Source organism: Neomonachus schauinslandi, chromosome 5 (genome assembly GCF_002201575.2).
Source record: "Neomonachus schauinslandi chromosome 5, ASM220157v2, whole genome shotgun sequence".
Classification (NCBI taxonomy): domain Eukaryota; kingdom Metazoa; phylum Chordata; class Mammalia; order Carnivora; family Phocidae; genus Neomonachus; species Neomonachus schauinslandi.
In genome coordinates, this window is record NC_058407.1 from 172,428,708 (window position 1) to 172,441,215 (window position 12,508).

At 49.7% G+C, this 12,508-nt stretch overlaps 1 protein-coding gene across 3 annotated transcripts in view; it reads left to right on the top strand.

Moving 5' to 3' along the window:
- Nucleotides 1-12,508, top strand: part of RNF216 (ring finger protein 216) — a 147,101-nt gene that overhangs the window by 131,330 nt on the left and 3,263 nt on the right. For 2 of the 3 annotated variants that reach the window (XM_044915736.1, XM_044915735.1), the window contains one exon: nt 12,080-12,149. In XM_044915736.1, coding sequence (XP_044771671.1) covers nt 12,080-12,149 — 70 coding nt within the window. Of the gene's footprint in view, nt 1-9,619; nt 9,653-12,079; nt 12,150-12,508 lie in introns of those variants that run through there. The other variant, XM_044915737.1, reaches the window with a different exon arrangement.

Sequence of the window (12,508 nt, forward strand, 5' to 3'; positions counted from 1 at the left end):
AAATTCATGACCCCAAGATCAAGAGTTCTGTGCTCTTCTGACTGAGCCAGCCAGGTTCCTCTAAAGATACTTAAAATCACTTGGAGAAATGATAGATTCATCCGTTCTTTTATTTTTAACTATTCAGTGTTGCCAGGACTAATCTAAGCAGAAAAGCGCTGTCATCGTGGAGTTTGCACTCTGAAACAGGTCCTTTGTCTGGTTAGTGTTAGGGAGGAGCAATGAGAGGAGGCTGGCGCGGGGGGGGGGCGGGGAGGAGGCTGCCTTCTGATGGAGTGACCTGGGCGGGCTCTTTGGGAGGCAGCATTTGCAGAGAGGCCTGCCTGAGGAGGAGGAGCAAGGCAGGCCAGGAAACCAAACAAATGCAGCCTGTTCAGGGACCAGAAAGAAGGCTGGTGTGACTTGCAGGTATTGAGCTAGGGGAGGCAAGTGAGAAAGGGCGGGCCCAGCCAGGCTGTGAGTTGGTGGTAACGGTGGGAGCTATTGCAGGGCTTACGTAGAGGGGTGACTTAGCCGAATTTAAGATTTCAGTATCACACTGGCTACCATGTGGAGAGAGAAACCTTCAGTAGTTCTTTTGGGACACTGGGCTAACCTTTTGGAAATATTTCAAGAAAGCGAAAGAAAATTACTTGTATCATTCCCTAGGAAGGGAAAACCCTTCTTAGTGTTACATCGAGGCCAGACTAAAAATAGTTAAATCCTGTTTGGCAAAGGACAGCATAAACAAAGATAAAGGTAAATGAAAAACTGGGGAAATTGTTGTTAACACATACATGATACAGATAAACATTAATATGTAAAGAGTAGTATGATTCATTAAGAAATGAATAAACATCCTTATATTAATAAGAATCAATTTGGCTGTGAATTACAGAAAGCCCCAAAATAGCAGTGGATTAGACAAGATAGAATTTTATTTTTCCTCACATGGTAAGTACAGCATTGAACAGCCCAGCCTGTTCAGATGTGTGAGCATCTCGCATTAGTTTAGTATGGAGCTATAAAAAGTGATGCTAGGGGCACCTGGCTGGCTCAGTCAGTAGAACATGTAACTTGATCTCTGGGTTGTGAGTTCAAGCCCCACATAGAGTTGGGGGTAGAGTTTACCTTAAAAAATTTTTAAGTGAGGGACGCCTGGGTGGCTCAGTCAGTTAAGCGTCTACCTTCGGCTCAGGTCATGATCCCAGGGTCCTGGGATCGAGTCCCGCATCGGGCTCCCTGCTCTGCAGGGAGCCTGCTTCTCCCTCTGCCTCTGTCTCTCTCTCTCTGTCTCTCATGAATAAATAAATAAAATCTTTAAAAAAAAAAAAATTTTTTTTTAAGTGATGCTATATATCTGTATTTTAAAACATGGTGGAAAAAAACATGGAGGGGTGCCTGGGTGGCTCAGTGGGTTAAGCAGTCGACTCTTGATTTTGTCTCAAGTCATGATCTCAGGGTCCTGGGATCGAGCCCCGCGTCGGGCTCCCTGCTCGGTGGGAAGCCTGCTTCTCCCTCTCCCCCTCCCTCTGCTTGCATTCCCTCTCTTGCTGTGTCTCTCTCTGTCAAATAAATAAAATCTTTAAAAAAATAAAAAATAAAACATGTTCCATGCCAACACTTTATAAGCCAAAGCATAGGTCGTTAGTCGTCAGACTTTACCCCTGGTTTCGAACATCTCCAATATGCCTAACGAGAGGAGGTGTCGGGTAACAGGCCGTCCCCTGGGTGAGAACCACAGCAAACCTCTCCTGGCCTAACGGTAATCCTGGGAGCTCCCAGTTTTGAAAAGCAGTGGGTCCTCAATGGAAACCAGATGTGTGTGTGTGTCAGGAACCACCTCCTCACCGGGTAGAAAATTGGGCTGAGGGACCCAGGAATTGCGCTTATTCGGCAGCTCTGCCACCCGCTGAGAGTCTCAGCAAGCCTTCCTCCCTGCCTCCCAGCGCACCCCCAATCACGGAAGGAAAGGGTAGACTTTTTTTTTTTTTTTAAAGATTTTATTTATTTGACAGAGATACAGCGAGAGAGGGAACACAAGCAGGGGGAGTGGGAGAGGGAGAAGCAGGCTTCCCGCTGAGCAGGGAGCCCAATGCGGGGCTCGATCCCAGGACCCTGGGACCATGACCTGAGCCGAAGGCAGACGCCCAACGACTGAGCCACCCAGGCGCCCCGGAAAGGGTAGACTTTGTAAACAGACATGTCATCCTCTGTTGTTGGTTTGGTTCAGTGGACGGAGGTACAGCCTGCAGCAGCAAGTGCTCACCAAGGTAATGCACACTGCCTTTTCGGACAAACCTTCCCCGGACCTGGCAGTTCTGTTGACTCACTTCCTCAGTGCTGTGCGGCCAACATACCCAGGCCTGAGCATCTCTAGGATTTACATGAGGAAATAGGATTCTTTTTCTTCAGCTGCATCTCCTACAAAGTTCTCCCCTCCCCCTGCCCCGCTCCCCTTCCCACGTTGCCTTCCAGAAACAAAGAGCTGAGTGGAGTTACACACCAGAAGGTGTTCAGCTGCTGGCCTCTCCTCGGTCAGCGCTGTTTTCTTTTCTCTTCCAGCTCATTCTTGTTCCTTCTCCTGCCACCTCCCTTTTCCCTACTACACATGGAATGGGTTAAAAGTTTTTTGTGTTCTGTTACCTTGTTTGGGTGCCGTAGCATGCCACATGCCCCCTTGTTTTCTCGTTGAATTGTCGTCTTCCACCCTGAGAAGGGTTCTGTATTTGCTCAAAATAAAGTTCAAAAGGAAGGTCAGGCAAATACAAATCCCTCCGATTTCCTCAGGCAGCCACAGCCAGAGATTTGGTTCCATTTGTCCCATTCCCATCAAATCTGGGATCAGCCCTGTTTCCTTGATTCTCACCAGGAGACTGATTGGATTCCAGGCCAGCATCTGTTGGGGCTTCTGAGAACACAAAGCCATTCAGAAGTTCAGGGAAACAAAGCATGCCCTGTCATCCAAGCCTATTCTCCGGCTTAATTAACCAGCAAGGCCAGGAAGAATCTCTTCGTCCCTTCGTGGTTTGGAAAGAAGTTGAGTTTTATCCCTTAATGACTAGAGATTGCCTGGGAACCCAAACAAAGTCCGTATGAGAACTAAAATGATGAATGTAACTTGCCTTCTCTGTTAATTATCAAAATGAAGCCAAAAACATTCAACCACAAGTCTTTTTTTTTTTTTTTTAAAGATTTTATTTATTTATTTGAGAGAGAGAGAATGAGAGACAGAGAGCATGAGAAGGAGGAAGGTCAGAGGGAGAAGCAGACTCCCCGCCGAGCAGGGAGCCCGATGCGGGACTCGATCCCAGGACTCCAGGATCATGACCTGAGCCGAAGGCAGTCGCTCAACCAACTGAGCCACCCAGGCGCTCTCAACCACAAGTCTTAAAAAACAAGATATCTTTTTAAAAGGAAGGAAAAAAAAGAAGCAAACCACAGTTTTCTGATTGGGGAGCAAATGCAAAGCCACATGTTGACACATAAGTGAGCAGACGTTATTTTGCAGGGGGGTAGGTATCCTGGTGCTTGACCGGATCCAAATCCACTGCAGCCGAATGAGTGGCAGGGGCTAGTAAGGCATAGCTCATCATTAGACGCTGTGGTCAAAAGAGCAGTCACCTGGCAGTCCAGATTCAAGAAGTGGGGCAGAATTCTTAACAGCATTTTTCTTCCTTAAATACAAAACAAAGTCAGTGTTTATCTTGGGTGTTGGTTACCAGAAACTGCACAGAATTATTTTCCACAACTTCTTTGATTTTTGAATATAAAAGATGGTTTGATTCAAATAAAACCCTAGGGCTTTTACAACCAGTTTATAATTTGATACCATTACCACTTAGCCATTTGGTCAGGAGACTTATTTTCCCAAGCCTACGTTGAATTGAACCTGATATTGACCTGTGCTAATATTTTTAATTCTGTAATAATTCTCTAAGGCAGGGGCGCCTGGGTGGCTCAGTTGGTTAAGCGACTGCCTTCAGCTCAGGTCATGATCCTGGAGTCCCGGGATCGAGTCCCGCATCGGGCTCCCTGCTCAGCAGGGGGTCTGCTTCTCCCTCTGACCCTCTTCCCTCTCGTGCTCTCTGTCTCTCATTCTCTCTCTCTCAAATAAATAAATAAAATCTTTAAAAATAATAATAATAATAGTAATTCTCTAAGGCAGATGTGTCATCCCACTTCTGCAAAAACTGTGGTCCATAAGCGTAGCAGGGGCTCCAGCCGAGGCTGTTTCTCTTGGTGTCTTTAAGCCACCCGCCTGCCTTCTCCCATCTGTGGCTCCAGCACCACCCAGACTAGCCCAGTGCCCAGCATCTCCCTGCGGGGGCCGGTGTACAGATAATACCGCACAACTCTGAGACCCGTGTTTAAGTGGCCAGGGAAAGGAGGGACTGTTGCAGGAATGGAGGGGAGAAGAGCATTTCAGAGTGGACCCAGGAGAGGCAGAAGGCCCATGGGAAAGGTAGACCAAAGGTGAAGTCATTAACTGGATCTTGGCTATAGCATTGTTTCCTTAACTTTTTTTTTTTTTTTTTTTAAAGTAAGCTCTATGCTGGGGCACTTGGATGGCTCAATCAGTTAAGTGTCTGCCTTCAGCTCTGGTCATGATGGCCAGGGTCCTGGGATCGAGCCCTGTTATCAGGCTCCCTGCTCAGCAGGAAGCCTGCTTCTCTCCCTCTGCCTTCTGCTTTGCCTACTTGTGCATGCACTCTCTCTGTCAAATAAATAAAATCTAAAAAAATAATAATAATAAGCTCTATGCCCCATGTGAGGCTTGGACTCCCGACCCTGAGATCAGGAGTCACGTGCTCTACCGACTGAACCAGTCGGGCACCCCTCTCCTTAACTTTTTAAAAATATCTTTTACAAAAGAAACTAAGATGGTGACGTGCGCCCCCTTGTTGTTCCATCGACCCAGCTTCCTCAGCATCTTATTTCTGGTCACTTTTAAATATCTTCCTTTCTGTTACAACATGGGGGCAGGACCACTTTCCTGATCCACAGATGAGGAAAACGAGATTCAGGTCACTTGGTAAAAGTGGGATGCAAGCCCAGGTCTTGGAGCAGATGTCAGCTCTTTTTACTCCAGAAGTCTCCACACCCTGGAGGTCACAAATTTGGCAGCTCACCAAGTAGGTGCCCACTAAGGTCCCTGAGCCCAGTGAACCAGCTGGGGCTCCATAGAGGGGTAAGACCATTGCTGGACCCTTTCCCCATTGAGCAAGTTGCCGATGTTAGAAGGGGGGGGCTGGATCTCCAAATCTTGACAGTGTCCTTGATCAGGTTTAGGTGTCACTGAGGACTTTACCAGGGAGGGTGGGAACATGTAGATATGTGTCGTCTTCGACAAATGCCAGCAGGCCCAGGCCGAGCACTTGACCCTGACAGGAGTCAAAACATGGCCATATTCCATGCTGCCTCCAGGTCCCTGTGGGGGAGCTCTAGATGGAAAGGCGTTTGGGTGCTGGGTCTCTGTGACCTGAGGAGATGGCTCCAGAGGCCAGCCAAGAGCCCGGCTGTCTTTGCTCCTCCCCAGCACGTTGTCCAGCCCCCCACTGGGCCATTCCAGACCCCAGCTGCACAGCATGTGCTACTTGGGGCTGTACCTCACCCTCCTCCCCCCAATTTCCTGTTGCAGGGGGACAGCTGGAGCTGGGGGTTAGGGTCTGGTGTTGCTCGGCGATCTGCAGCCGATCTGGGAATAATTTGAAACTAAATCCTCGGCCCTTTGGAAGCCTTTTATGAAATCATTGCAAGTTTATTAACAACAGCTGTGGCCACACATGACCTGGATCCCAGCCCCAACCCCACCCCCAAAATCGCAGGAGGGAAGCAGCAGTTGACTTGGAATCCCCAGTCACCTTTTTAAGGGGAGGAAAGTTAAATGAAGAAAAGTCACCCATCCTTCCTCCGTAGTCACTGGAGGCTGGACAGCAGGCAAGCAGGAGGCCAGCCATGGTGATCAGAAGTGTTGACGAAAATGGGCTCAAAGGGACTTTTCAAAGCTTTGGCAAGAGCAGCCTGGGGCCAAGTGCTCACACATCTATTTTAGGGCCCTTCAGCCTGTGCTGGCAGTTAGTGTCTGATTGGCAGAAACCTCCTCTTTCTCGAACCATTGGCAGCTTCTCCATTTCCTCCTGTCCAGACCCTGCTGCTCAGGCGGAGCTGTGAAGCTTCCTTATTGACGGGCAGGTTCCAGAGTGGAGGTTTGGGTTGGTTTTTCTTAATTAAAACCTCTCTGGCGAACTCTACCTCACTTCCTGCCAGCGACTGCCTTGCTGAGTCTGTTTTGGAGAAGCCCGGCCCCTGCCATCGGCTTCATGCCCTCGCCGTGCTCCCTGCTGCCTCCATGTGAAGCAGGCGTGTCCAAGTCCTCCAAGTCAGGCCAACACTTTGTGTCCTGCTGAGCTCAAAGGAATTCAGAGAGAGGAAATAAAACGTTCTTCCTGTTAAGATGCAACCCACTCATTTCTTCCTTTAAAGTATTCTTCCAGATCTGGGGGGCAGTACGACTCCACAAACCATTCTGCTGTATTCCTTTATCCTCGGCACTGCCTTGGGGGAGTACTGGCCCACTGTGGGTACTGTGCATGTTCCCTTCACAGTCCTCATTGCATCTGGTTGTGGTCTGTGGGCTCCACGCCCAGAGTGGCCATGGGTAGTGATCAAAATTGCTTAGGTGGTTCTCTTGCACCCTAGCCTGGTGTTTCATTTTACTCCGTCTTTTTTTTTTTTTTTTAAGATTTTATTTATTTATTTGACAGCACAAGTAGGGAGGAGAGGGAGAAGCAGGCTCCCCGCCGAGCTCGGAGCCTGACACGGGGCTCAGCCCCAGGACCCTGGGATCATGACCTGAGCTGAAGGCAGACACTTAACCGACTGAGCCATCCAGGCGCCCCCGTTGTACTCAGTCTTTTGAGACCTGCCCGTCCTGGGACATCTTGACTGCTGACTGGTGTCTGCTCCCTCCTGTTTCAGCCTAGTCTTGCTTATATGCACATTCCATGGATCTGTGTGGAAATTTTCACCAAGATTGGGAGGGGCCGGAAAGCAGACAGAGAATGGAAGTCATCCAGGCCTACTGGATCCATCTTAAAGCCCATGCCAAAGGCCAGATGGAGGAGTGCGGGGGGGACGCGTCATCCTCAGTGGCCATTCACTAAGGCCTGTTGGGGTGCCCAGCGCAGTGGCTACCAACAGAACCATCTGTTCCTCCCCGGGGGGAGGGTGTGAAGGGGAGCTTGGGTCGAGGGTCCAGTTTGGTCTCCAACCCTATAGAGGGCAGAGCAGCTAGAGGGGCCCTAACTGCCCAGGCACCTTAGCGGCTGCCAGCCCACAAGGAGCAGCAGGCTCTGCACTGGTCCCAATTTCACTTCTCACGACTCTGATCTTCAGCATGTAACTGCATCTCAGAGCCTGTTTCCTCGCTGGTAGAATCTCTGTTGGCCTCTTATGATTGGGAGAGACACTTAGTGTGCGCATGTGAACTAGAGCAGGACACAGGGAGGTGGGACTTGAGTGTGCAGAGCACAGCCTTCCAGAAGAGAACCTCGGGGGGTTTCTGAGTGAGGTGGGGATACAAACACAACCGATGGGAAGTGGGCCAGAACATTCCCAGGAGTTCTCTCTGGAGAGGAATTACCGGTGACTTTTTTATTTGGGCGGTGTTAAACTTTTTATTTCCCAAATTGCTTTAATGTTACGAGAATCAAAACATTGGTCTTTTGTGGCAGAAAGAGAAAATTCCATGGGACACTGATATGCAAGTAAGTTGGTAGCCTCACGAGAAAGCATGTTAGGCAGGGAAATCTAGAAGTGTGTGTTCCCACTCTGGAGATGGGCTAAGAGCGGCGGCCCAGTCAGGCAAGGGGAGACCCTGCCACTGTGAGCCAGTAAGTCCTTTTGGGCCTCAGTGGTAGAGCCTGGCCCGCACCTTGGGTTTCTGGCTCAAGAGGCGAGATTTGTGGGCTCTGGAGCTCCTGACTCTGTCTGGGGGAGAAGGAAAGAGGTGGTGAGAGGGATCTGCTGCTGGCTTTGTCTCAGAGGCCAGTGCCAGGGGAAGGCAGACGCTGACAAATGGATCTTTTTTAAGGGATAGTATGTGCACTTCTGGATGAGCTGACCAAGAAAAGAATTCCCTAAAAATTTCCAGGGAAGTGACCCCCTTCTCTGCTGTGTTGGCTCTTTGTCTTCTTGAATGGAGGTGTTTTGATTTGCCCTATTCTCTTGTATTTAGTGGAAAAAGGAGATTCCGGAGTTCTGCCCATCCCAAAGAGAAGGAACCCTCTTGTATTTCAAGGAGGATAGATGCACTCGTTCTAGAACAAGGCAGGGCCTCTGACAGTGCTCGGGGCAGGGCGGGCAGAGTTCCAGGGGCTTTGCAGTCCCTGCTGCAGAAGCTACCAGTTCAGAAACCTGTGGTGGGGCGCCTGGGTGGCTCAGTTGGTTAAGCGACTGCCTTCGGCTCAGGTCATGATCCTAGAGTCCCGGGATCGAGTCCCGCATCGGGCTCCCTGCTCAGCAGGGAGTCTGCTTCTCCCTCTGACCCTCCTCCCTCTCATGCTCTCTGTCTCTCATTCTCTCTGTCTCAAATAAATAAATAAATAAAATCTTTAAAAAAAAAGAAACCTGTGGTTTCTGCGGTTAAGAGCTCCAGCCTCGAGAGTGGAAGGCCTGGGTTTAAACCTCAAGGTGTCTCCGTTTCCCTATCTGTAATACGGGGATTCATTAATAGGGCCTAACTAGTGGAGTTGTTACGAAGATCCAGTCTCTGTGAAGTGCTTTTACAACAGGAGCTGGCACATAGTAAGCCCTCAGTAAACATTAACTTCCATTCTTGCTGTCACAAGTGCTTGGCACTTTGTGAAAGAGAGATCATTTGCTTCTCACAATAAACCTGCTGTGAATGGGCTCCAGGTCAGGTTGTGGAAGATAACAGGGTCCTCAAGCCCAGCTCTATGGAGCCCCAGAACTGGAGCTGTTCTCATCGCGCCAGCACCCTGTCCGTTAGGAAGTCAGTGCTGCTTGAAGATAAGACTTGCCACGGCCGGTCGCTCCATCATGCCTGGATTTCCTGTGGGTGACTCAGCCCCTTCCGGGGGTGCTGGAGGTCAGGTACTTCGGCAACCTGGCCCCTGCACCCGGCTCTCTCATCTGCTTTCCTCCTATTGTTCCCCACTTCCAGCAGCCTAGGTGTGTCCTAGATTTGCAGAGTGGCAAGCCTTTTTCGCAGGTGTCCTGGTTTGCCATGAATGATGACACTTGGGGCACCAAGAATGTTTCCCAAGGGAACTCACCTCCAGAAAGGCCTCGGGAGCCCATCTGTCCCTCAGCCCAAACCCAGAGGGACCAGTCTTCATGTTTTATCTCAAAATCAGCCCTAAAGCTTGCCACATTCACTCTTTTTGTTAACATTTTTTTTAATTATGGTAAAATATGTATAAAATAAGATTTGCCATTTTTAAAGTGTATGATTCAGTCTGCCTTCACTCTTGACTTGAGGAGCTTTAAATGCTTAAGAGAAATTGCTTGGGAAGGAACCCGCGCCCCAGATGAAGTAAGAAATCTTCACCTTAGAGTCTAACATGTTTGGCTAAAAATGTAATTTAAAAATATTGAAAAGCATTTTCATTGTTAGTTTCTAAACAGTGTCCTGTGACTCCAACCAGTCGGAGGAAGTTGAAATCTGAACCATCTGATCCTTAATCTAGCTGCAACTGACAATTTACTCAGTGGCCCTAATTAATACAGTCAGGAAGCCCGGCACCTGCCCTATGAAGAAGCCACAGAGGCAAGTGTTGGGGTCATCTCCCAATCTCTGCCACTTTTTCTTGAAGCTTCTCATCTTTCTAAAATCTTTATTTCTGCTGTTTTCCATGACCTTCCTGCCTTTAAATAGTGCGCGCTCTTTGCCAAGTCCTTTACATACTTGAGCTCATTCCAGCCTTAGAACAGCCCATTTTACAGGTGAGGTATCTTGCGAGACTCAGACATTCAAGTCGCTTAGTGGAAGGTACCACAGAGCCCTTCTCTCCCACCTGACAGTTTTCTGGATCGCTTTTTTTTTTTTTTTTAAGATTAAAAATCTTTTTTTCCTGGACCTTCCACTGGCACCAAAATGAAGAGGTTTGTCAGGTCCTCCTCTAGATAATTGGTAGAACGTATCTTTACATTCACATGGAGACCTTCACACTGGGCCCACCAAACTGTACTGAGTTATCCGAGCCCTTTGCATCGGTTGGCTTAGTGGTTCCTTCATAGAGAAATCCATTCCCTCCTTTGGAATTTTCACAGAGAGGCTAGATGACTGGGTCTTGGGGTTTTTAATGGAGAATTTGCATGTGTTAACCTGGGAGACAGACATGGTGCCCTCGAGGGTTCTTCTTGGCACTTGGCAGCTCTCTCCTCTTCGTCCTGCTTTGCTCAGAACACCTGGCAGGGTGAGGCTGAGAAAGATTTGTGTGTTAAGGATTTCCAAATGTGTTGCAGCACCTGGGTGGCCGAGTCATTGGGCATCTGCCTTCAGCTCAGGTCATGATCCCAGGGTCCTGGGATCGAGCCCTGCATCAGGCTCCCTGCTCCACGAGAAGCCTGCTTCTCCCTCTCCCACTCCCCCTGTTTGTGTTCCCTCTCTCGCTGTGTCTCTGTCAAATAAATAAAATCTTAAAAAAAAAAATTTTTTTTCCAAATGTCAGGAAGGTTGCGGAAAGAATTTAGAGACCATCGAGTTAGTTTAGTTCCGTCATTTGGCGACTGAGGGTGGGAGAACGTGAGCGAATTTAACAGGGCCTCCTGCTATTGCCCACAGAGCCCACAGCCTCCAGCAGCTCTGTCCTAAGATTTTTTTATCTATCAAACAAAGGGAATATGTTACATAAATATTTACTCATTCCATCAGTATGACTTAGTCTCCTTGTTGATCAGAAGTTTAACCAGTAAACTTAGAACAGTGTCTAGCACTAGCAGGTGTCCGATACAAGCTGATTAAAAGCTATTCCCGACTCGAGTCCTCGAGGTTCGTCATAACTGTATGGTGAAATCCCTGACTGCTGTCTTGGCAGTGACATTAATAATGTGCTAAGTAAACATGCACACTGTCTCCGCTCAGGTGGGACTGCCACGCTCTCCACTATCCAGGGAGGGTGCTCTCTCCAGCTCACATGCTCTTTTCTGTGGTTCTCCATTCACATTTCACAAGTTCCCTGGTGCCATCAGTTGGTCAGAGGTGTCACTGAAACCGTTCCAGCCCAGGACACACCTGGCCACACGGGGAGGCTCCAATGCCTTGTCTAGGAAACCCCTCCTCGAGTACTGGGACTGCCGCTGCGCACCAGTGCCCTCCTCACACTTCTCCCCAGCTTGACTGCTCTTAACTCCTGGAGAAGCAGCTGGAAGACTCCAGGAAACAAGCCTGCCTGTCGTTCAGTTCAAATCCGCACAGTTGGTGATGTTCCACTCCGTTCATCTCGCTCTTAAACTGCTGTGCCCTTCCTCCCACATGAGGGCCCCCACCCCGACCACCATTCAACTGGCAAGACGCAGCTCCTTCTACAGCCCACCAGCTGTCTAGAAGCTAAAGGCCAGCTTCAGGGCTCAGCTGGCCTGAGTAGACCTTTCTCCACCTGAGGTCAGAGAATCAGTAAGACTCTGTTGGGCTTTGCACAAAAGGGTGTGCTGCTCAAGAGTTCATGGACTCTGGATCTGAAACTTTTCTGGCCATTGCTTCTCAGCCTTTTGGCTAAGATCAAGTGTGAAACTTTTCGGGCCCTGCTGCCCCAGACCCACCCCCTTTCCAAACCTTTGGGTTATCAGTCTGCCCACCTGAGCTGCAGAAGGTCCTCTGTCTGCTTGCTTTACAGCTGAGGGAACAAAGCAGGCTCCTGCCCCACAATCCCACTCCTCAGCCACAGCCTTTCAGGTGGGCTTCCTTGGGAGCCTCATCCACTGATGAAGCAAGGAGACCCTCAGGGTCTGGGAATGAGTAGTCTGCTGACTGGCAGCAAGCTGTCCTCCCCTGGGTCCCAGTGGGGGGGGTGGGGTGTACGCACGGCATGGAGCTGGTTGGAGCAAGCTCACCATCTTGTTGCTCTTCTTCTAGGAAGATGATGAGAAGCTAATTGAGGAGATCCAGAAGGAGGCTGAAGAGGAGCAGAAGAGAAAGACTGGAGGCAAGCACCCCCCCAGCACGGGCCCCATGCTTGGGGCGATCCCTGTTGGGGGGGTGGGGGGGGCCCGGAGCACTCCATGCGGGGGGTGGGCTTCATGGCTGGCCTTCCAGCCCACCGGGGCCGCCCAGGCATCCATCCAGCTCCCCATGGCAAGAGGCTGTGAAAGCATAGGAGAGTTTCAGTATCCCCTTGATGGTCAGGGGGTCCCAAGGGATGGGTTTGAGCTTAGGAGGCAGACAGAACCCACACTGGACTAAAAAGACAGTAGGCCCACCCTGGCCTCTCTGAGGTCACAAAGGAGTGAAATGGAGTTTCTGAGAGTGGCCCCCAGGCCCTGGCTCTGAAGGAAAGTCTCCCAT